We start from the raw sequence: 23,186 nt of genomic DNA on the forward strand, positions 1-23,186 counted from the left end.
GCATTGGCAGGCTTCGGTGGGGGCATGTTTCTACACACTGAGGCTGGCATTGCAGATTCAGTGGGTTCTAAATGGCGCTTGTGGGAAGATGGAGAACCAAGATCACTCCATCATTCGACTCCCCTTATGAGCACCAGATTTTCTTCTTTAATTTTTGAGGTGAGGAGAAAGCTAAGATGTGTTTCTTTCTCCTCCTTGCCCATTGACATGGTTGTGTACTTGGCTGATGCCTATCAGTAGAACCTTCTCAGCAAAGATAAAACCAATCAACTATATTGTGAATGCTGTAAGGTGTACAATAGTATTGTAGAAAATATCCTTATTTTTTAGAGATGTATATCAAAGAATCTGAGAGTGAGTGTTATGATGTCTGGTATGTCATGAAAACAAGGGGGGAAGATTGGTGAAGTAAGCATGGCAAATGTTTGTTTAATCTGGGTAGTGGGATATGGAGATGTATTCATTATTCCTTCTACTTGTTTCAAAATTCTCATCATTAAAAAAAAAAAATCAACAGCAACAATCAAACTAAAAGTTCAATCCACACAAACCACCAAATGAAATAATAAATGACAATGAAAGAAAATACACAAAAGGACAAATACAAATGCCTCCCCTTGAACAAAATGTTTGGTAACACTAGGAATCAATAAATAAAATGGTTATAACTAGAAGATATAATTTTTAACCTCCCAATTGGTAAAAAAAAAAAATAAAAAATTTAATGATAAGGCACAGAGATCCTTGAAATATTCTCTGTCATTAGCTTATGGTAGAATCATAGATTCAACCTTTCTGAAAGTCAATTAGACAATTCACAGCAAAAGCCTGAAAACTGTGAATGCTTTTGTCAGTCAATTTATTCCAGTACTGTTTATATTACCCACAACTTGGGAAAACCAAACCAAACACAACCCTTCATACCCATTAACAGGAGGCTGATTAAGTCTGTTATGACATGCAGACATTGAATACTATGCAAACATGAAAAGGACAATATTGAGTTATGTTTATTGACATGAAAAGAATATATTGCTAGTGAAAAAGAGATTGCAAAACTATATATATATATATATATATATATATATATATATATATATATAGTTGTAGCTGATTTTTATAGGAAAATATATGCATATAAATAGGAAAACATTCAGCCAGGATATGCAGCACCATCTTAGCAGTGGTTGTCTGGGTAGCATGATTATCTTTTATGTTCTGCTGGAAATAAACGTTATTTTTAAAATTTAAACAAGCTGCTGTATGCCTGAAACTAATAGAATATTGTGTGTGTCAAATGTCGTTGAAAAAAAATTAAAAATAATATATTAAGTTTTATGGTTTAGTATCCTTTATTTCTATTTTAAAAGAGACTCTAAGTCTTTTAGAAAGTAATCCGAGGGATAATATTGAAGGCAGTTGTAAAAGACATAGGCTGGGACAACTCTACCTAAGGCATGATCCCACCAGGATCAGTCAAATTCAGTTGCAGAAGGCCGAAAGGTATTGAAGGAAGAGGCTGTTTCAAATATCAGAACAATAGAGCACCTTGGAAGAAAAAAAAATATTGGTGATTTAAAAAAATTTATTTTCTTTTCTGAAAAGTACAAACACCTTCTATTTAGAGTTGTCTTAGAGGCGGGCCAACCCGTACAACCTAACACCACATTTTCAAGGAACAATTCCTGTTGCAGGGGCTGGAGCATTCATCCGCTGGGCGGCCGGGAAACTTCTCAGGACAGGGAGCACAATGCCAGGCCTTGTGAGGGCCGCTGCGCCGGGGGCCAGGCCCCGAGAGCCCGAGCCAGCCGCAGGCCACGGAAGAGAGCCTGCGTGTCAATCGGCTCGGTGAAATGTCAGCCAGCGAGGGCCTGGCTCTCCCGCAGGAACCTGCCTTTCTGCATAAGCAAGGGCGGCGGGCCCTCACCAGGGGGAGCAGAGGACTCTGACCTCAGTCTCCCTGTAGGGACTCCGTACTTTGTCCTGTGGAAGATCCAGGGAACCCCAGTACTAAAAGGTGGGTGCCCCCAGGCCATGGCATCATCCCTGAGGGCTTTTCAGCCCCCAGCAGAGGTCAACCCTTGAATATTTGATATTTTTCTAGTAACAACTGCGGAGACAGTCTTGAGAGCAAGTCCCAGAACAGAGGAAGGAAAGTGAGGCCAGCACCGCAGCCGCACAGACTTGTGGGTCGTGTCACCTCTGCATCACCTGTCAAAGGTGACTAGGAGAGACTATAGGCTCTGGGTGTCTACTGACAGGGCCCTACAGATTTGCACGTTGTTCCTGACTCTCCTGAGTTATGCTTGTAACAAGCGGGGGCACAGTTGCAGGCCGGGAGGAACAGAGGTGGGAGAGCCCATGCAACAGGAAGAGGAGAAAGGCACAGCCCTCGTGCGATCTTGACGAGGGGATGTGCACTGGCCTCTTCACAGTCACACAACACGAAACGGTTCTGGCCGTGTAGTCCCAACGACCTCAGTTCAATACAGATGTCACAGGGGTGCGAGAAAATGGCAGAGGGGGTTCCCAAGGACAAAGGGGTAAAGGGATGGACCAAAGTACCAAGAAAGGTTTGGTGAAGTAAGAAAAAGGGACCTTCCAATGGCAGCAATCTACAATGTTGTTTCAGAACTTTTTACTTTAAGAAGTGATTCATTGTGTTCTGAGATTAGTTTTAATTTCTTTGAAAACTGAAAATGCAGAGATGAGTGGAAGGGTGTGTGGCCCATGAAAAGACTCTAAAGCCAACATCTGTGTCGGGGCAGCTGCAACCGTGGTGCAGGCTGTGCCCTGCACACCAGAACCACGTTAGGGGCACAGTGACATCGCAGACATCAGAGGTTTACATATTTCCTAGGACAGTCTTCCAGTAGGTGGCAGTGTCTAGAGCAATGGTTCCCAACATGGGGCACATGCCCCACAGGGGGGGGGGGGGGGGGGAAGGCGGAGAGGGCAATTTGATTTTTAAGGGGGGGCAGCTCAAGCATGAATTATCAACAGTGAATTTTTTGCATTCCTTCTGGTTCTAGGGGCCTCCTATACAGTATGTAAATATATAGTGTGACATATTTATGCATTTCAGTTCTCTATTATATGTTTTGAAACCTTATTTGCTATTTTTTATGTCACTTCATATTATTATTATTATTATTATTATTATTATTATTTTAACTATTTCTTCCTCAGTACTTCAACTGTCCTTTTGTTCTTTTATTCTTCTCTTTGATGGATGCCATATTCTTTGGAAGTTTGTTTAGACCAAGGTAATGGCCTTTTAGGCTTCCTCTCTCCACATGAATAAGAATATGTCACAGGGGAGAGGGACATCAGAATTTTAGAGAGGCTTAGGTAGGGCATGGCCAAAAAACGGGAACCACTGGTCTAGAGGAAGGGCACTTTATTTATCACCTGAGAATATTTTCCCAGTGATCTTTTAGAGTGTAGAAGAGAGAGGGAAAGACAGAGAAACATCAATGTGAGAGAAACATGTCTATTTGCCTCCTGCAAGCACCCTGACTAGGGCCCATGCTGGGGAGGAGCCTGCAATCAATGTACATGCCCTCGACTGGAATCAAACCCGGGACCCTTTGGTCCACAGGCTAGGGAAGGGCACGTTAAAAAAAAGTTGCAATGCCCACCAACAACCTTGACCTCACTAAAAAAGCTTTGAATATCCTAAACAAAGGGATAGCATGAAATTAGCAGTAATTTCCATTTTTTTAGAAATAGAATTCTCAGCATATTTAATCTTAAAGCTTTAAACTGTAAAGGGTTAAGAGAATCTAAGGAGAATAACTCAAAGACCACCAATTTCATTTGCTCCCTTTCCTGTTTTCTTAATTGCCTCCGTCTAATCCAGAGTTCTCTGTGTGTCATCTTTTACTTTTTAAGGTAATGGAGCATTGTTCGCTGTGCCTTTCAAAAAACATAAAGGGAAAATTGCACAAATCGAGGCAGCACATTATACTTTTACAAATTTGTGCAATTTCTATTACCGAATCATAAATATTTAAGGACATTTCATCCAAACCCTCACACGGGGAAATTCTATATTGAACACTTCCAAATGCATATGTTTCTCCGTAAACACTGTAAGTGCCATTATCTAAATCACAGAAAAATAGCCTGCATTTCCAATTTTGAAAATTGTGCAAATTAAATGTTGGTCGGCACAGCATGATATAAATCTCCCTTTCTTGGATTTTCCCCACTTGTGCTTTTTTTGTCTAGTGAGGGAGAAAAGGACAATTCAGGTAAACACTTCCTTGCTTTTGGAATAGAGTGTGCCAGGTGTGAGAAGTTTTTCTTATAGGCCTGCAATCTTATATCCCCAGGGACACTGCATTATTAATGGGGAAAGGAGAACAAATAACCAAGAGAGGGTTCTTGGCAGCCATTGTTTGAAGTCCATGGTGTTACACAACGTTGAGCATGTCCAATTCACCTGCCAGGAGCTATCTGACTCTGACTCTAGGGTTCCATTTTCCTATTTCGATCTTATCCTGCACCTGGCTAGGTGATGGTCCATGTCAGAAGATGGAGATCTTCTTTTTATTCCATTAAACTTTGGGATCTGGTTATGATATCACGCCTCATGTATTTCCATCTACAAACCATCCTAGTAGCTGGTTATCTGGTCCCTGTGGAACCCAGGCTCGTGTGGGGGAAGGAAACAGAAAAATCAGGATTTGGTTAGTCTCATAAGGGTTCAAGCCTCCTGTTCTCATGGGTCTGGCTGGCCTGCTTTCCCATCTCATTTGTCAGGTCGGATGGCGTTAAGAACACGCCGTTCACACGCTATCTCAGAGGAGACACACGGGCTTCTTTACACTTGGATTGAATTTTCTAGACTCTAAGGTTAAACAGGCAAAGGAATGACTGTTTGAGCATTTCCAGTGATGTCCCAACTGAGGGACTGATGCGGTGGAGGTGCCAGAGGAGGGCATGCACGAGGGAAGAGGGGTGAGGTCAAGGCCCTGGAGAGCAGGACCACATGAGCTCATCATTCTAAGTAGATTGATTTTTCCGCCTGGCTACGTGGTGCACTTCGTGTAATTGTTTCTTCTCTTTTACTTTTGGGAAGATGATCCCGATTTAAGCAGTTGCGTCTAAGTTTTTAGGATTAAAAAAAAAAAAAAAAAAAAAAAAGGAATTCTTAAACCAGTTCTTAAAATGTCTGGGATTTGTTTCAAAATAATCCAGGGGAAGAGAAGGGAACCAAAAGGAGAGGATGGATAAAATTATACAGGTTGTGATAATTGTTCAAACTGAAGGATGAGTACATTCTGTAGTTTTGAAATTTTCCATTGTAAAAGTTAAAAACAAACAAACGGACAAAAAGCACAAGGCAGAGAACCAATGATCCAGAGCTTGCTAGTTATTAGTTGCAACCTTTAGCTTCACCTAAGCCTCTTTTTAAACCCTGCTAACAAGGAATGCTGTCTAACATCATTTTCTCTTTCCGTATCTCCCCATCTCATAACAGAGGCATTAACAAACAGCGGGATTGCCAATGGCCAGCTGGGACCAGGGAGGGTGTGCTGAGGAGGGAGGTGTGATCACGGCCCACATGGGATGGAGAGTTCCCTGTAAACACATCCACCGGCTTCCTTCTCTCGGTGCCCGGGCAGGGAAGTCGGCACCCCCACGCCTCTCTGGTCGGCACATATTGAAATGCCAACCTGCAGAGGGTGGATACCCTTTTCCTTAGTTCTTGTGGTTAGAATGAGGGTCAAGATCAATAATGATAAGCAATTGTGGGGGGAGCCGTGGGTTAATAAAGGAAGGGGAGAGTCAGCTCCTTTCTTCAGTGGGGCCTGTCTCGTCTCTCTAGTCATTTCCCCCCTCTCCTTCCCCCCCTCCTGGTGTAAGACCCCATGAGCGGGAGGTGTCATGGAAGCTAGGAGCTCATGCATCCATTGGTGTTTGAAGGAGCTTGATCGAAATACTTCCCTGGGAGCAGCACCCCAGGGCTTCCCGTCCCCATTACCCTTCCCTGTTAAATTACGCTCCGTCTTAAATGCGCCTGGCAACTCGCAAACACGGTAGACTCTGAACTTGATTCCAATCATGAGCCATTGTTCTGTGCAGTCAGAGGCTTCTAGGAAATCAAACATGAGAAATCTGATAACTAACCAAACATCCCCACTAAGTACTTACAAATCTGGAGATGTGAGAAAGTGGAGATGATGCAGATCTTTCTGAAAAGTACCTCGAATATTAACGAAAACATAGCCCATAAGTTGACCCTGTGCATATGAAACAAACCAGGACTCAGAAAAGGAGAGCGCTGGCACCCCCCTGCATCCCTGCTATCAGTTACTCCGGTTAAAGAGGATTTCTTGGCACAAAGCAGCTTGATTCTGTTTCACCTGAAGTAATGAGGTGAGAAGGTAAGAAAAAGAGAGGCCTATCTGAGGAGAGGCTAACTGAGTAAGTTGCCAACTCAAAGGAAAAATAAAAACACACTGAGGATTTTGTAGAAAAACAATAAACCAAACACTCTGTAATTCCGATTTCTGAACACCGATTTAATGGAGGAGGGTGGGGGGGGGGTTGTTTATAGGCAGCATCTCTTCTTTTACTTTGGGTAAAAGATCTGACTTCTTCTTGCTCCCATCAAGAGGAAGTTTTAAGGATTGCTTCATTTTTTGCCCAATGGCTAAAAAACATTCTCTTCTATCCTGTAATTATGCTCTAGCTCCGGCCAAAGCAATCAAGGCTACGAGGCTAGTTCAAACCCCCTCTTCCCTCTTCCCAGAGAACACCTGAGAAGCATAAAATAACAAGGTCTTGCCGCATACCTTTCTGTGATATAAATGTTACAAGATAAGTTCAAAGAGCAGCAGAGGACCTCCATGGGAGATGCTGCTGAGGTCCTGCTCAGGCCCCCCTCCCCCGCACCCTGTGCTCGCTCCGAGTTGCTGGGAGTGTGGGCTGCTCACTGTCCTCACCATCCGCGACCCCTCCCGGGGAGGTCACAGTTGCCATGGAAGTCAGGAGCCGAACAGTTGAGAGCTGTTCCTGCTGAAGTCAGTGAATACTACGGGCTGCAAGGAGCTGCCCCTTGCCTCAAGGCAGCATTCCCTCTGGTGCAGTTCACCTTCCAGAATTCACTGTAGGACCCAGCAGAAGCTCGAATCCAGCTACAACCACACGCTTGCTCAGTGACCTCGCCTTCCTCTCTCCTGCCCCGTCACTTCCCCGCAGGCTCCGGAGAGTACACCTCTCCATAAGGCCCTCCACAGCCACGCTCCTCTCAGGCTCTGCTGCCAGGAACTTGGCCCAGGCCACCCCGAGAAGCCCATGGAAGCCAGTGAAAAGGAACACTTAGTATTGGTAGCCTGCCACCTTTCCATGTGTACCAATCTGGCCAGTTCATGTGTTTAACCCACAGACGCAAGCACAAACACTACATAGCCTTCAGATTGCAGGCAGAGGGTAGGCTGGGATCGACAGTAGCCCAAGTGACCTATCTGAGCATCCCACTTCATAGAGGAAACGGACTTTCCACCGGCCAGACCCTTTCCCAGTGCAATGCACAGACCAGACCGCAAGACTCATTTCCCAGCCGCGCTCTTAACGGTGGAAACCAGGCCAACACCACTCTCCTGTTCTGTTCGCCGGAGGTTCCTTCCCTAACACGGTCCCCTTGGTGTGAGGCGGGCTGGCTCTGAGCTCATTATTACTGTACGGTGTGTGGTGTTCTTCAATTCCAATTCATTGAGTGAAAAAGAAAACACAACCCGGGTAAGGTTTGACCGAGGATGCCGAGGTCAATCCAGACTGCATCAAAGATAAAAACATCGTTTGTCTCTTGTTGCAAGAATTAAGGGCACAAAACTAATCAACGCTCCCATTAGGGAGCACCCAAGTTTGTTCAGGGAAGCCAAGTTCTTTGACATTGCAGCAGCGGGGTCTGTGCTTGCTGGCGCACAGCTCAGTGTCCAGTGGCCAGCAGCACTGGCTGGTCCTTTCTATTCGGCAGCCTGATGGGAAACCCACTCTGGCAGACCTCCTCAAACTGCCTGAAGCCAATGGCAAGCTTCCTTACCCACAGTTGTTAGCGATATCGGCTTTCCTGCAAGGTTTGTGTGTGTATGTGTGTGTGTTGTTTTTAAAGTATTGTCTTCTGCTTTGTACCTTTTCTGCCCTCCTGCTAATACCGTGAGATAAAACGCTGGGATTTCCTTGGTGACGGATTATCAGCCCACGGCCTCAGACCTACGTAGGAGCAGCTGAGTGAGCCCTGGTCTCCACTTGAGCAGGGCTGTCCTGAGATGCAGACCCAGCTCTCAGCCTCTGCTGGGCCACCCATTACACTCTCAGGTCCAGAAACTTCTGCCAAAAAGAAAACAATACCTGCTTCCCAAAGTGACCGTCAGGAGTAGAGCACAGAAGCATACGGGGACTCCCCAGCAAAGGACCCCTCTGGGATATATGATCAATACGAATAGTCCCCACCGAGTGTCTTCGCTTGCTGTATTGTTTCCCCCAACCAAAGTTCTCACACAATTCGGTGGTCAAGGGCATGACTCCTTCGAACCCAGTGGGGGAACATGTTTGGGGAACAATGTTCGACGTGGGTGTTCTGAGGGCCCCCACACAAAGCACTTACCTGGTGGTCGTGCGGATGGTGTTTTCTTTTGTGTGATTGTGCTCTTTGCTCACTTTTTCTGGAAGGAGAAAGAATGAAACACATCTCTTAGGAGTGGTCGGCAAACTCATTAGTCAACAGAGCCAAATATCAATAGTACAATGATTCTTTTGAGAGGCATGTTTTTTTAAACTTAAGTTTTTTTTAATGCCAATTCTTCAAAATAGACTCGCTCAGGCTGTGGTATTTTGTGGAAGAGCCACACTCAAGGGACCAAAGAGCCGCATGTGGCTCGTGAGCCGGCAGTTTGCCGACCACCATCTTAGGTCATTCACAGGCAACTTGTGTCTTTAAGGCTTCAGCCGAAAGAGCCTCACTGTATCTCTCTTGTGGCTTTCTGTTTGTTTTCTCTTTGAAACAGCAGGACCCTCCCTGTCTCATTGGTAAAGACCATCATCAGAAGCATGTAGATAGCATCTGCAAAAATGTGATTAAAAACAAATCAAAGGGAACAGTTACCAACAACATTCAAGCATGTTGACTGCTTTTAATCAGGCCTGAGGAAGTACATGTACACACACACACACACACACACACACACACACACACGTGCACAAAGATAGCTTTTTCTACTGGATCTTTCCCCAGCTGAAAATGTCTGCTTCCCTCTGATTCAGCAGGAAAACTGCCTTTGTGGCAACTGTTCCGCTCCTGACTTCGATGGCAACCTTTGTGGGTTCTGTACTGCTGGCCCCTTTGTGAGAGGGGACAGAAAAACAGCCGTGAGACCTCTGGGTGCTGCAGCCACCGAGCGCGGGCGCTGATAAATGTCACCCGGGACGCAAACTGCCACTAGACAAGGAGAGGCAGACCCTCCCTGCCTCCGTCTGCAGGTCCGTCTCTGCCAGCTGTCAGGAATTATTTAATTAGCTTTCAAGAACACAAAAGCTGAACTCTGGCCTCCCCCACGCAGTTCAAATGTGAAGATTCTGCCCCAACTGTCACAGCTCTCAATGGCTTCTTTTAAGTGTCCAGAGAAAACCTGGCCAACTCTACAAGGGTTTCAGGTTTCCACGGCAGGGCAGCTAAAAAAAAAACAAAACAAAACAAAAAAAAATCCACCTAATCGTAACGGATTTGGGGAGAAAAATCTCAACAAAGACGTACCACATCTGTCCCATGCTCTGTAACAAGAGTCTGGAGCTGCTGCACGCCAGCTTGCGGGGACAATTCCTTTCTGTCCACTCGCCAGTGACAATGAGGGTGAGTTTAGATTCCCAGGCAGTGTTCTTTTAGAAAGCAGGAAATCGGGGCTAAATGACTTGCCTGAGGTCACCCGGGCAGTTGTGGCAGAGCCAGGGTGAGAACTCTCAGACACAAAGTTTCGAGCAGATAGCAGACTGTGATAATGGACTCTCAGAGACGGGACTCTGAAAAGGACCTCACAAGCCCCACTTTTGCCAATTGTAAACTGCTAACTCATCTTCCAAGTTATACTGTTTTGAGAGATGTTTAAGCCTATAAGAAAAAAGCACCTTGCACGTTTTGGAGCTGGCAAAGATCTGTGCCCTATTGATTGGACAGAATGAACTGTTTCTACCATGGCAGAACTCGGCACAAATAGTCCTTGATTGAGAACCCGGCGGCTTCCATTTTCATTCCATTCCCATTTAGTGTCACAGGTGGGGGGGTTGTGGCTGGGCCAATGGAAGGTGGACTATCATGGTGGCACACGGATTCTAGCTTTTTATCTCCTTCGTGGTATTTTTCTTAGCGGGGAAAACAAGCAAATACTTAAATAATGAGGCATTTAATGGGTGCTTTAAATTTTTTATCTGTCACAAAGAGCTCACCCAACATTAGTAACAAACCTCACTGATGCATGGACTTCAATATATAGACTTGACTGTGGACAAGGAAGGTATCTCTATGCAAATCTAAATCTAATACGTGTTCGTAGCATCAGCCTCAATCATGTTCAGACAATCTGTTAAGGGCAGAAGTGTGCAGTTTGAAAGAGTTAACAAAGGGAAAAATGTAGGTACTAGAACTCTCAGCTATTCTATCTAGACCCTTAGCCGAGCTGGTAATTACTGTACTTTTGAATTCCAAGCATTTGAAGTAGACACAGTTGGTTTACAGAAAACTTCTACTAGGCTAGAGCCAAAAAGAATCCCCACTTTTCAACTTACGCTTTTTCCTTTCCCTGACATTTTTTTTTTTTTCGAGATACAGTACCATCTCATTAATTCAGACCACACTAATTTGGAATTCATGGTAAATCAGTCACTGTTGGAGTAAACTGAAGTTTATCTTTTGCACATTAGAAAGAAAAAAAAGAAAAGAAAAAGAAGCTGTTAATCAGATCAACTGCCTAAACAAAATTAGAGGTGAGACGTGTAGCCTCGTCAACAGGGATCGTTTGCACAGGATTGAATAGAGTTCTAATTTCAAACGATTCTGAACTATTTATTAAAGAAAGTTTGGCAGGAGTTCAACTTGGCAGCCTTTTATTAGCCAAGTTTGGGTTGCGGTAGGCATGTCCAAGGAACGAAATTGATTTCTGTCTAAAAACAAATCCTATCACGTGGGTCTTTTTTACTTTGAGTGGCTTTCCTCACCATTATTCCCAATCACCGGCCTTTCCCTGCACGCCAACATACCTGACAGCTGGAACAGGAGCTCGGAAGCCATCTTCACAGAGATGTCCTGACTGAAGAGGCTCCTCTCCGGGGGCACCCTGCCCTCTGGCATCTTCTGTAAGGGTTCGGTTTTCTCCCGCCCGAGTAAAGTGCTATAGCCAACATTCCGGCTGGGGGATATGGAGACATGCGAGTCCTGGATGTCCACCTCCATGGGCTCCTCCTTAATCTTCACGGCCTGGCTTTCCTTGTAGCTCTCTGCTGCAAGCAGGTGCATGAAGAGAAACAAAAACACCAGCGTTTCTTAATTTGGAACCAAACCCAGTTGGGAGAGAACGATGAGGCTAAGCAGCAGTTAGAAGAAGATGCCATGGCATTCTGGAAGGTAGTTGGGAAAGCTACTAGTTTAATCCATTGGGTTTCCTGGAAAAGTAGGCAACTGAAGCCTGGAAGACTAAGTGACTTGCCCAAGGCCACACAAATAGCAGCAGAGCCAGGCCTATGTCTCCTGATCTAGAACTCAGGGTCCCTTCTCCTTGGCCATGCTGTTTCCAGAACCTACAGAGGATGGTGTCTTTCTGTCTTTGCTTTAAAACTTAATTTCCACGCATCAAATTAGAGCTAGCATATTAATATAATGACTCTCTCCCCCTATTTTTAAAGTTCGGATGATTTTCTTTTTCCTTTCTCTTCTAGGGCACCCAAATTAATAAAGGATAAATTCAGTTGATTCAACTAAAACGTTTATACCTTGCTGGGAGGTAGTAATCCTCAAGACCACCTAGGAAGTTAATTGCAGCCCAAGGATTAACACTTAGAAAAACAGCACTCTTCCAGGTTATAATAACGATTCAATTTTACAGACTGTGCTTACTTTCGTGTGACTGTTAGATGTGTGGTCGCTAGTCTGAAACACACATTCCCTTTGCAAGGCTGGAGTGCCTTTGTGTCCAGGTGTCCCTTCGAGCTAATGGCAGAATGTCTTTGAAACAAGGTGAGGCAATTAGCCCAGCCCTTAATTTGGGTCACTTTAAAATAAGGCCACCACAAATAAGTTTCAAATAAATCAGTGTTTATTACTGTGTATTCAGCAGTCCAAAAAAACAAAAAAAACAAAAAGAACTCAGACAGACAGATAGACAGAGTAGTGAATTGCATAGTGACCTCCCCAAAAGATATATCTATGTCCTAACACCAGGAACCTGGGAGTGTAACCTTATTATGAAAAAAGGTATTTGCAGACGTGATTAAGTTAAGGATCTCAAGATGAGATCATCCTGGATTATCCAGTAGGCCCTAAATCCAATGACAAGTGTTCTCATAACAGACAGAAGAGAGCAAGACACAGACGCAGTGGAAAGGCCATGTGAAGGCAGACACAGTGCCCCACCCAAATGCACATGTCGAAACCTCATCCCCAATGAGATGGTATTTAAAGGCGGGGCCTGTGCAGGTGTTTGGGTCATAAGGGTGAAGTCCTCATGAGTGGGATTAGCGTGTTTACAAAGAAGGCCCCAGAGAGCTCCCCCGCCACTTCCACAGGGAGAGGACACCAGGCTATGAACCAGGAAGAGGGTCCTCACAGACACCAAATACTAGGACTCTTTGATCTTGGGCTTCCCAGCCACCAAAAGATAGAGAAATAAATCTCTGTCATTTACAAGCTACCTGGTCCACAGTGTTCTATGAAAGCAGCACCAAGACACTGAGACAGAGACTGAAGTTATGCAGCCATAAGCCAAGGATTGCCTGAGGCCCCCAGATCCAGGAAGAGGGAAGAAAGGATTCTCCCCTAGAGCTTTCAGATTCAAACTTCTGGCCCCTAGGCCATGAAGGAATACATTTCTGTTTGTTTGTTGTTGTTTTTTATTTGTTTGTTTGTTTGTTTTTTAATATATTTTACTGATTTTTTTACAGAGAGGAAGGGAGAGAGATAGAGAGTTAGAAACATCGATGAGAGAGAATCATCGACCAGCTGCTTCCTGCACGCCCCCACTGGGGATGTGCCCACAACCAAGGTACATGCCCTTGACCAGAATAGAACCCGGGACCCTTCAGTCCGCAGGCTGACGCTCTATCCACTGAGCCAAACCGGTTTCGGCCATTTCTGTTGTTTTAAGCTACCAAGTTTGTGGTGTTTGGTGATGGATGGATGGATAGATAGATAGATAGATAGATAGATAGATGGTAGAGCAGTAGGAAAAATATAAAGCGGATGCTGATCTATGGGACAGCCAGGGGATATGAAGGGGGAAATCTCATTGCTGTACACTGGGTGGTCAAAGAAAACTATGCTTTCCCTGCTAAGTATGAGGCAAGTGAAAGTCAGGGACATGCAGAGTTTATTGATTTGCAGTAAAGAAGATAGAGGAGCATTTTTAATTAAATGATTAAAATTCATATGGTGCTATCAATAAGCTCTTATGTAAGAAGGGTGCTAATTGTTCTTTTTTACCCCCCTTTTGACAGATTACACATGCTTCTCAGGGAAAACGACTTGTTTTTTGTCAGCAACTAAACTGCAGGCAACTGTTATACTTAATTTAGATCCCCTCCCCCTCCCCCAACTCTGCCAAGCTGTTTTATCTCTGTGTCTGCGAAGCCACATTTCCTGATTCAATCACACTTTATAAAAAGAATACAAAGCTTTGCAAGTTACATGCTTAGCTCCCATGCCTCTACTTCCAGTCCACCTAATTCTCCTCTGAGTACCAACCACACCCCCTGCCCTCTTAGGTTCTGGTGACCTGGCAGCCATCCCGACTTCCAGCTGGGTCACCCACCGCTGCAGCACAACACACGCTTCCCTCTTTGTCTTCCCTCGAAGCGCTTTTATTTTTAATGTGGAAAATAAACAGTGGGGTCAGTGTCACAGGTACATCATGATGTCTCTGAAGCCTGCAAGTCACTCCCAAGCCTGAAGACAAACACAAGGGACTACTACAAAGAGATTCATTTAGTAAAAAAGTAAATAAATCTCAATGGCATACAGAGCAAAGCTAGAAAGAAGCTCCATTATTCTCTCCCTTCCCCCACCCCCCACCACACACACATGCACACACTCACACCTTCCCTCAGCTTTGCTCCTGGATTAAAAACCGCTTGGCTATTTGCACCACTGAATTTAATGAAATCATTTTTAAAAGCTACTTGGGATAATTTCAAGTATGATTTCCATGAAGTACTTTCTGCCCTTTCTTATGACAACCCTTGACCTTTCAAAATGCATAAAACACTGGCCACTGATAACATCCTTTAGCGTTCTTAATCTACCGATGGACTCTAAATTCAAGAAGAGCTTTCAAACTGACATCTCAATGGGCAAGTGAGAAGTAATGCAAAAAATATTTTTATAGTCCTTGCTCTTCTAGGCATTGCTGCCAAGTGTTCTCTCGCCTTCTTGTTTTAAGCAGGGTTTCTCCACCTCAGCGCTGCTGACATTGGGGACCAGGCATTTCTTGGTTGTGGGAGGGTGTGTGATGCGCTGTAGGATGTTTACGGACAACCCTGATCTCAACCTACTAGATACTAATGTCACTGTTTCCCTACTTGTGACCCCCACAAATAACTCCAGACGTTGCCAGTGTTGTCTGGGGAGCAAAATCACCCCAACTGAAGATAACTGCTGTAAAGTTTTTTCCACACTCTATAGTTTTCAAACCCCTCCTCCCAAATTCCATCAACACCCAGGGCTTTAAGGAAGAAAGAAAAAGCTCCTCAAGAGTTGTAGCTTATTGCTTTTGTTTTTCATTGAATTTATTGGGGTGACAATGGTTAATAAAATTATATACGTTTCAGGTGTACAATTCTATAACACATCTTCCGTGTATTGTGTTGTGTGTTCACCACCCCAAGTCAAGTCTTCTGTTATCACTATATTCCCCCTTATAACCACTTCCTGCTCTCCCACTCCCCTTTCTCTAAAGCTGTAGCTCTGGCTCCCGCTGTATTCAGCACCATCACAGCCAGGTGTGGGGCAGACCGGCCTAGGATGCAGGAGGCAGGCTGACTTAGGAGCAGGTTGTTGGCTATAGATCCCACGTGGTCCCCAGGCCAGCTCTCCCTCTTTAACCTGGGGTGTTGGAACATAACAATGGTTGAATGAGTCATTTCACTGACTTAGCTCTGACTCCCACTCTCAGGGTCAGGTCTACACAGCCAGGGTTTTATTCTTTTCCATCACCTTCCTTCTCCATGCACAATGATAAAAAATTTTTTTTTAGAATCTCTTCCTAAAATAACAGGATAAATATTAATTTTACCCCAAGTGACCTATCCTGTTATTCCAAGAAAGAAATTGGCACATGGAAAAAGATGAGAGACCGTGTTAACAGTAGTTTACGCCTGGGAGGTGGTTTGCAGGTGACTGTTTATTGCAATGCTTACTTGTTTTCTGTAATTTTTCGGTTAAAAATATAAATATTTTGTAATTTATCTAAATTTTAAAAAATGAAAAAAATTATATACGCCCATAAAAAAGCTGATAACTCCTCTTTAGATGTGTTTAGAACACTGTGTGTGTAGGCAGCATCGGAAAAGTTGGTCTGTGAATCAGATACACCCTTTTCAAATGCTGCTCGGCAATTGGGTGGGGGGGGAGGGGGAGAGGGAAATGAGAATGCAATAATTCTGTCTTTTCTACCTTCATAAGCATAATGCATACCAGCCATCAAACGGTATTATTTCACTCACTAGTCATTTGGTCATTCTATAATCTTTTCCAAATGTCTACATGTGCTAAATACTATGATATATGATGCGTGGGACACAGAGATACATAAGACATAGTTCTTTCCCTCAAGCAATTTAAAGCTAAATGAAAGATCAGACAAGTACAAACAGCCTTCTAATGCAAGAAGTAACATTAAAAAATTCAGTGTGGGAAGAGAAGTCAAGGAAGACTGTAAACCAAAGCTCAGAGGGGGAACTGCACTCCTCCTGGGGTGTCCCTGGAATATCGTTGTCTGGTTTGGCTGGGGGGCCGTACTGAGGTAGAACTGGCACCTTGAATAAGCAGGACTCACAGGGTGTAAACCTAACAGCAGCTCTTGCGTTTTCTCATTCATTGTCTCTTTAAACCTGCCTGGTAGGAAGAGTTGCTCCCCTCTCCCTGGGGAAAGCTCAGGCAGGCCCATACCTGATACTTCTTAGATGATACAAAGCCTTAAAACCCCTCTCAACAGCAAAACAGTCTTGATTCAGAACCTAGAAGACCCAATCCCACACGTTAATTCAGTTCAACCTTCCTTTGAGGATGGTCCTTCCTGCTGTCTAGAGGAGTCTACTGATTACCTGTTTCAGGAGGAGGGGAGGGTGTGGTGGGCCTCCCCCTCCTAGAGCCTTCTACCCAACATACCAGCTGCCCTTGCAGACCCCAGAGAAGGGCCAGAAGCCTACGGGGAGGGGGAGAAGTGAGCGAAGAGAAAGGCCTTACTTCACTCCCTGCTCTAGAATGTGCATGGGGTCTTGGAGACCTTTGGTCTCTCCCCTGCACTTCCCTTCAACCTGAATGAACTTCCTCTTGCCGGGGTCGCTCATTTCTTCCACTGACCCTGGAATACACCTCCTGTTGGGTTGAGGGACCATCAATTCTCTCAGCAGCCCCACTGGACAGCATTTAAATCAATGCCCACGATGCCGGCCCTCTTGTGGGAACCTAGTCTCTGTCGGGGACCCAGGAAACAGTGCCTTTTATTTGACCAGACAAAGAGGGCAAGTTTGGGCCCTATGCAGCACACTCGGCCACCAAGCGACTGGCCACCCAGTGTCTCACCGTCTAGATTTCCCAGGCAGGCGCTGGGCACCAATCCACCAGGCTCCCCAACTGAGGACAGCACAAGGCAGACTGCCTAGGTAGGTGTGTCCTTTAAGCCACGCTCTCTAGATTTGGGGTGAGTGGCTGGTTCTCTGCATCCATCCCCTCTCCCCCGCAGTGGGGGAATTGCAGCACAGTTCTTTCCACACCCCCTTGCCCCAAACTTCAAAAACCTCTTGCTTTTATATTCTCTCAACTTGGACAAGAGGTTCAAGAGTCTGTGTGGGGAGTGGGGGAGGGTATAAAAGATACATAACATGAAATTTATCATTTTAAATATTTTTAATTTAAAAACATGTTTTTATTGATTTCAGAGAAGAAGAGCGAAGGATAGAGAGATAAAAAGCATTAATGATGAAAAAGAATCATTAATCGGCTGCTTCCTACACCTTCCTACTGGGGATTGAGCCCGAAACATAGGCATGTGCCCTGTTTGGGAATCCAACTGTGACCTCCTGGTTCATAGGTTGATGCTTAACCACTGAGCCACGCTGGCCAGGATAACCATTTCTAAGTGTGCAGTCCATGGCATTAAGCAGATCCCATTGTTGTGCGCCCATCGCCACCATCCACCTCCAGAATGTTTCCTTGTCCCCAAATGAAATTCTACCCATTAAACACTGTCTCCCCATTTCCCTTTCTACCAACCTCTGCACCCATCATCTATTTTCTAACTCTGGCGAGTCTTTTTGAAAAATATTCTTCTGCTGTAACCTTGATGCCGAAGCCAAGTCTTCCATTTGATACACTGTTTAACTAAGAGTGCCAGATTATATTCCACAGAAATAAAATTGGAGAGGTAGGTAGGGGCAGATGTGGGCTCTTAGATCATAGGCCTAGAAGCCTGCCCTAATGGGGGAGGTGTGCACAGGTGTGTGTGTGTGTGTGTGTGTGTGTGTGTGTGTGTGTGTGAAAGAGGGAGAGAGAGAGGGAGAGAGAGAGAGAGACATGGCCAGGGTGCATTTCAGAAGGAATAAAGGGAGCACACTGTCTCATCCAGGCATGGAGAGATGAGGGCCTGACCAATGGTCGTGAGGAATGAAAAATGCACGAGACAGTCCAGAGGTTGAATGGGAAGGAATTGGTGGCAGAGAATCTGAAGGGAGAATGAAGGGACCAATGTGGAGAAATTATGAAGAAACTTTGTACACACCCTGCATAGAGGGTAGTGGGATTGAAAAAAATAATTCTATGATTTTGAAGCCTTGAGATTTGGAAGATGGTACTAATAGGAGTAGGAATACAAAAAGTTGGGTTGGGGGGAAAAGACAAAGGGAAATTTTCAGTTCTGTTTTGGTGAAGTGCTAATAATTCCTTCAGGAAGTGGGCTCATCTGAATCCAGAGACTGGGTGGGGTGAGCCAGTGAAGAGCACATGGGCAGTGGAAGTGTTACCTTTACTCTTAGAGAGGAAGAGGAAGAAAAGGAGTGAGAAAAAGAGGTGGAAAAAAGAGGGCCATCATGGTGAGTTCCATGGCAGCCCAGAGAAAAGAGGAGAGGTTTATGGGCACCCCTACAGGAGCCTCCTGGTCCGCAGTCTGCCACAGACACTCACACATGCTACAGGACAAAGCACCAGCAATGGCACTGAGATAGACAGCAATAAGAGGCCTCTCTCTCTCTAGACTGCACACTGTCAAGGTCCTGAACTAGATGTGTTTTACAATAACGAGAAGCTTCAAGAGCCTCTAGGAGCAACGGCACCTATGCCATGTGGGAACAACTCACTTTCCAGAGGAATATTCCTGTCAATCAGAAAAGTTAAAAGTCTTTCCTCTCCAACCTGCCATCCTCAAAGACACAACGTTCTTGGTTTGGCATAAAAACATTGTCCAGGGATAAAACGATCCCTGTAGGTGCCGGAGTGATACCTTAACACTCTGTGAGCAACCGTGTAGGCTGAAGGGAAGCTAAGTGAAACCAAGGGCCAGGAACAAGAAGTGAGATCACACGGCAGCATCATCCTATCGCAGGGCCTGCCATCCGGTAAAGGTGCGGCCTTCTCCCTTTATTTTCTCTAACTTGATTCTGCCTTTGCCCAAATCGAAATGGGATGAAGAGCTGGGCTGGGTTTCCTTGGTGGCACGGAGAGGCAAGGCTGCAGGCCGATTTGGAAATGCTCCTTCACAGAAGCTGTGCATCAGAGTTGGTCTCAAGTGGGAGTGAAGGAGCCTCAGGCCACAGCCTTCCCTCACCCTACGTGGGGGCTGTGTCCGTCACTCTACATGCTATCACAGAACAGCATATGCAAACCGAGACACATTTCATGCTCTTTAAAGGGCTGGATCTGGATCGTTGTGTGCTTTCCCACGGGGGTTATACAGGAAATTTCACTCTCCTGTACGGTGTGGCCCTTGGTGCATCTACAATGTGCTCAGAGCCCAGCGGTCCCCAGCAGGGAGAGGCCCCCAGTCCCGCTCTGAGGAATGGAATCCGAAGCCGAGCCTGTCCCACGGGGGCTGCCACTGCAGAGGAAGCACAGGCTCTGCTCAGTTACCCATGTTCCCTACTAGACATATTGGTCGTCTGTTCCTGGGGAGAAAGTGAGGAAACTTTCTCCATGAGAGGAACCAGTGGTGAGGCAGACTTTTCTCTGGTTCTTCCAATATCCGAGAACCTTCTAGAACAGCATTTTCCAGCCCCCTCTTCTTGGGACAGTGGAGCGGGAGACTGATTCCCTGGAATGGACAAAACACATGGTCCACAAGATAACAGGCACAGTGGGCAGGGATGCTAATGGTGTGTGATAGGGAACTGAACTTTCTTCCTCCCGAATTCAAAAGAAAAAAATAGTATTCTTCAACAGAAGAGCCCAGTAATGACCTCCAGTACACAATACACACACACACACACACACACACACACACACACATCACATTTACCCAGAACTGAGCAAACCATGAGACCAATTCGATGCCTAAAAGAAAGACAAACAAAAATTTGCACAAAATTAAATAACACATTAAACGATCAATTAATTCCTGGTAAATTAAATCATCTTTCCAGGTGGTAAAACCAGTCTTCACAGTAATCTACACATTAGGAGGATTCTTTTAAATGATGAGGCTAGGTTTTTTGTATGTCCCTTCCCTCAAACACACACACACACACACACACACACACACACTACCTTTCTGATTCCTGAAACAATTGTAAGATACTTTATCAGACTTGACCTTTTGAATTGGATCACCAAAATTATTAATTAACCAGCGTTTGCCTTCTACTATCAGCATACTACTCGGTGACTTAAGAAGGAGAAATAACAAACATTGAAGAATCAGCTATGCGTGCTAGAATCCACAATCAGACAGAAGCAAGCAGGGGGTCAACTTAGAATCAAGTTCTTAAAAGCACGCAATGAGCAGCCCCAGGTGTTCCATTTCACTAATTGTACTGAATTTGCAAAGAACAAATACGCCCTAAAAACGAAACTTGAACTTTAAAGGAGATAAAGAGTTAGTGAGATCCTGAAGTTCTCTTTCAGGAGTCCAAGGAACATATTTTCCATCAGCTTGAAGTACTAGATGCTTTCTTCACCTGTGGATTTTTAAGACAATCTTCATTCGCATCCCCTATTCCAGCAAGCAATGCTACGGGTCCTTGGCTGAGATACCCGGGCCTTAGCTAATGTTTTCAGACTGGCCACAGAACCGGGCCCAAGGTTGCAGCACAGGTTTTGGACTTGATTCTGGGTAAGATACTGCCTCGCATGAAGCTACGTGGGAGGTTCCTGTGACCTCTCGAATAATCACAAGTCAGAATGTCTCCATTACATTTCACCGTTGTCCCTTTCACTTCTTTCCAAATGACAATCAAGAGTACTGGGGGCCTTGGGAGATCAGCTTCTGCAAGCAGCCGTCATGCGGAGTGGCTCAGGCATTAGCCGTTGAACTCTGAGTCCCGGTGTTAATGTAAAACCTCTCCCAATCATCTTGTTTTCTTTTCATTTGATGATTTCACTGGAAATTAGCTAAAGAGGTGCATTTAAACTGTATGTCTGCCATTTGGTAACATTCCAAATGATCTCATTTTTTAAAAATTAACCTATTTTTCATCTAATGTCCAGAATATACTTTTCTTGTCTCACATTTTTTAAAAAAGAAATAGGGTCAATTAAAGTATCTGATCTAACCTTAAAGCTATTTAACATCATTATCCTTTGCCATTTAATAAACCTAAGCCCTGTTCACCTCATTTGTTATAATTAATAAGCCTTCCTCTATCTTTCCATGAACTTGAGTGCTAAGGAAGGGTGCGCATGTCAGTTTTGAACAAAATTCCTGTAAGATTCAGTAGAATTCCTGCTGACATAAAAAATTACCAAAAAGCAGGGTCCGTCTCTTGTCAAGTGCCTTTTGCACAAGGAAGGGAGAAAAGGGCAGAGGGGGTCTTTAAAGAGAGGAAGGAGCAAGCAAGGAGTTTTATTTAATTATTGAGAGTTTTACAAAACTTTTGAAGTATTTTCCACTAACAGGTGGTTAAAGGCTTTAGTATATGCAGACACATTTGAAGTACTTATCTTAGGTGGTGTTAAATCTTACTGAGTCATGTCACAAGGGTATGTATTGCTGTTGAGGCATCCTGACTACATAGCGTCCATTGGTCGATGTTTCTAGCAGGCGGGGAAGAGCCGGTAAGCAGGGAGCAGAGAGAACATGCCTGAACAACAGAGACTAGGACCCGGGCACTAACAAGAGGGAGAAGTGGGTTCCAATAGGTGGGATGGGAGGAGAATGCAGACTCCATGCAGTGAAGGGCACGGTGCTCTTTGCCTTTGTATCCCTGGTGCTTAAAATGGGGCTTGGAAAACAATAGGAGCTCTATAAATATCTGTTGAATGAATGCATAAGCAAAACAAAACAAACAAAAACAACAACAAAAGCAAAAACAGAAGATGAAGATCATAGAAAATAAATGGAAAGATAGAAAGAGAAGTAAAGGAAAGTTAAAGTATAGGGTTCACTTAAACCTCAATAAATCTTTGCATACTTTTGCCAGGAATCACGGCAAAAGTATGATAACCTTATAGCCCATGATGAATGAGCCTTTGCCTGGGACAGGGCCCTATCCCTAGCACCATGCCTGTGGGAACCCCTGGACTGAGGGTGGGACCTTCCGATGGTGGAAAATGATCTCTCTGGGCTCTTAATTTCACGTCATGATTCTTGGAGACATGGAGTACATGAAGTCTTCACAGAGCATTTTGGCTGGGTTTCAGCCTTCTTTTCTTTTCTTTTCTTTTTTTTAACAATCAAAGCTACTTACAAGTATAGTAAGTGACTCATTTTAATTCCCCTTCCTCTCTCTGTTCCTGTGTCCTCTCTAGAGCAGGTGGTGACAAGCAAAAAAACAGAGGGAGAGGTCACCAGCCTTCAACTGAGAACCAGGCCCTAACACTTGCATGCTCACTGTCACACAGGATGACTACTGTAGGCTGTGGGTGTCTCCAAGAAAACGAGACAGAGTCAGACAAAAAGAGCTTTCTAATGTGAACAATGCTTCAGGAGAAAATGTTTCATCAGTACTTAGGTGGGACAAACAAGGTGCAAAAGGTTTTCTTCAGCACAAGTAATGGAAAGGAGATAACCATCTGTCTTGGTTAAACTATCCTCCTAGTCCCCAGTTTTCTTCAGTCCCTACAGCTCTTAAAAAAAAAAAAAAAAAAAAAAAAAAAAAAGGCAAAAGAAAGACAAGTATTGTCTACATACTGCCAATAATTTGGTTAAATAAGTTAAGCATTGATGAATTCCAAGCAAAGGCCCCTATCAATATTCGAAGACACAGAGAGGGGTGATGATTCCGCTTTCAGAACAAGTCCCCCAAATCACTGTAATTTCACGGTTGGTCTTCATGAACCCTTCAGTTCTGCTGATGGCCTCTCTCCTTCTCTACTACAGGGTAGTAAGCGTACATTGGGTGGCATGTATGTGGACCCCAGGAAGCCAGCAGGAAGCCTGTCCACACGAATGTCCCGGCTCCAAAACAGAATTTCTGGGTGTGACAACAGGGAAGTGTATGTATATTTTTAAGTGTTCATGGGGATAAGGATGGTGGTAGCAGGAAGTAAGCAAACATGTTTGTAACTTGTTTTTACACAGGTGTCCCCATCACCTAATCTCAGACCTAAG

General features: G+C 44.6%; 1 protein-coding gene across 6 annotated transcripts in view; it reads right to left on the reverse strand.

The window, feature by feature from the left end:
- The window catches only part of ZNF827 (zinc finger protein 827), a 162,361-nt gene that overhangs the window by 65,312 nt on the left and 73,863 nt on the right, over positions 1–23,186 (reverse strand). For all 6 annotated transcript variants that reach the window (XM_084884282.1, XM_084884283.1, XM_084884284.1 and 3 more), the window contains exons 6-7: positions 11,263–11,502; positions 8,621–8,678 (exon numbers count right to left, since the gene is read on the reverse strand). In XM_084884282.1, coding sequence (XP_084740408.1) covers positions 8,621–8,678; positions 11,263–11,502 — 298 coding nt within the window. The remainder of the gene's footprint in view (positions 1–8,620; positions 8,679–11,262; positions 11,503–23,186) is intronic.

The sequence above is a fragment of the Pipistrellus hanaki genome (assembly GCF_964339955.1).
Source record: "Pipistrellus hanaki genome assembly, chromosome: 5".
NCBI lineage: Eukaryota > Metazoa > Chordata > Mammalia > Chiroptera > Vespertilionidae > Pipistrellus > Pipistrellus hanaki.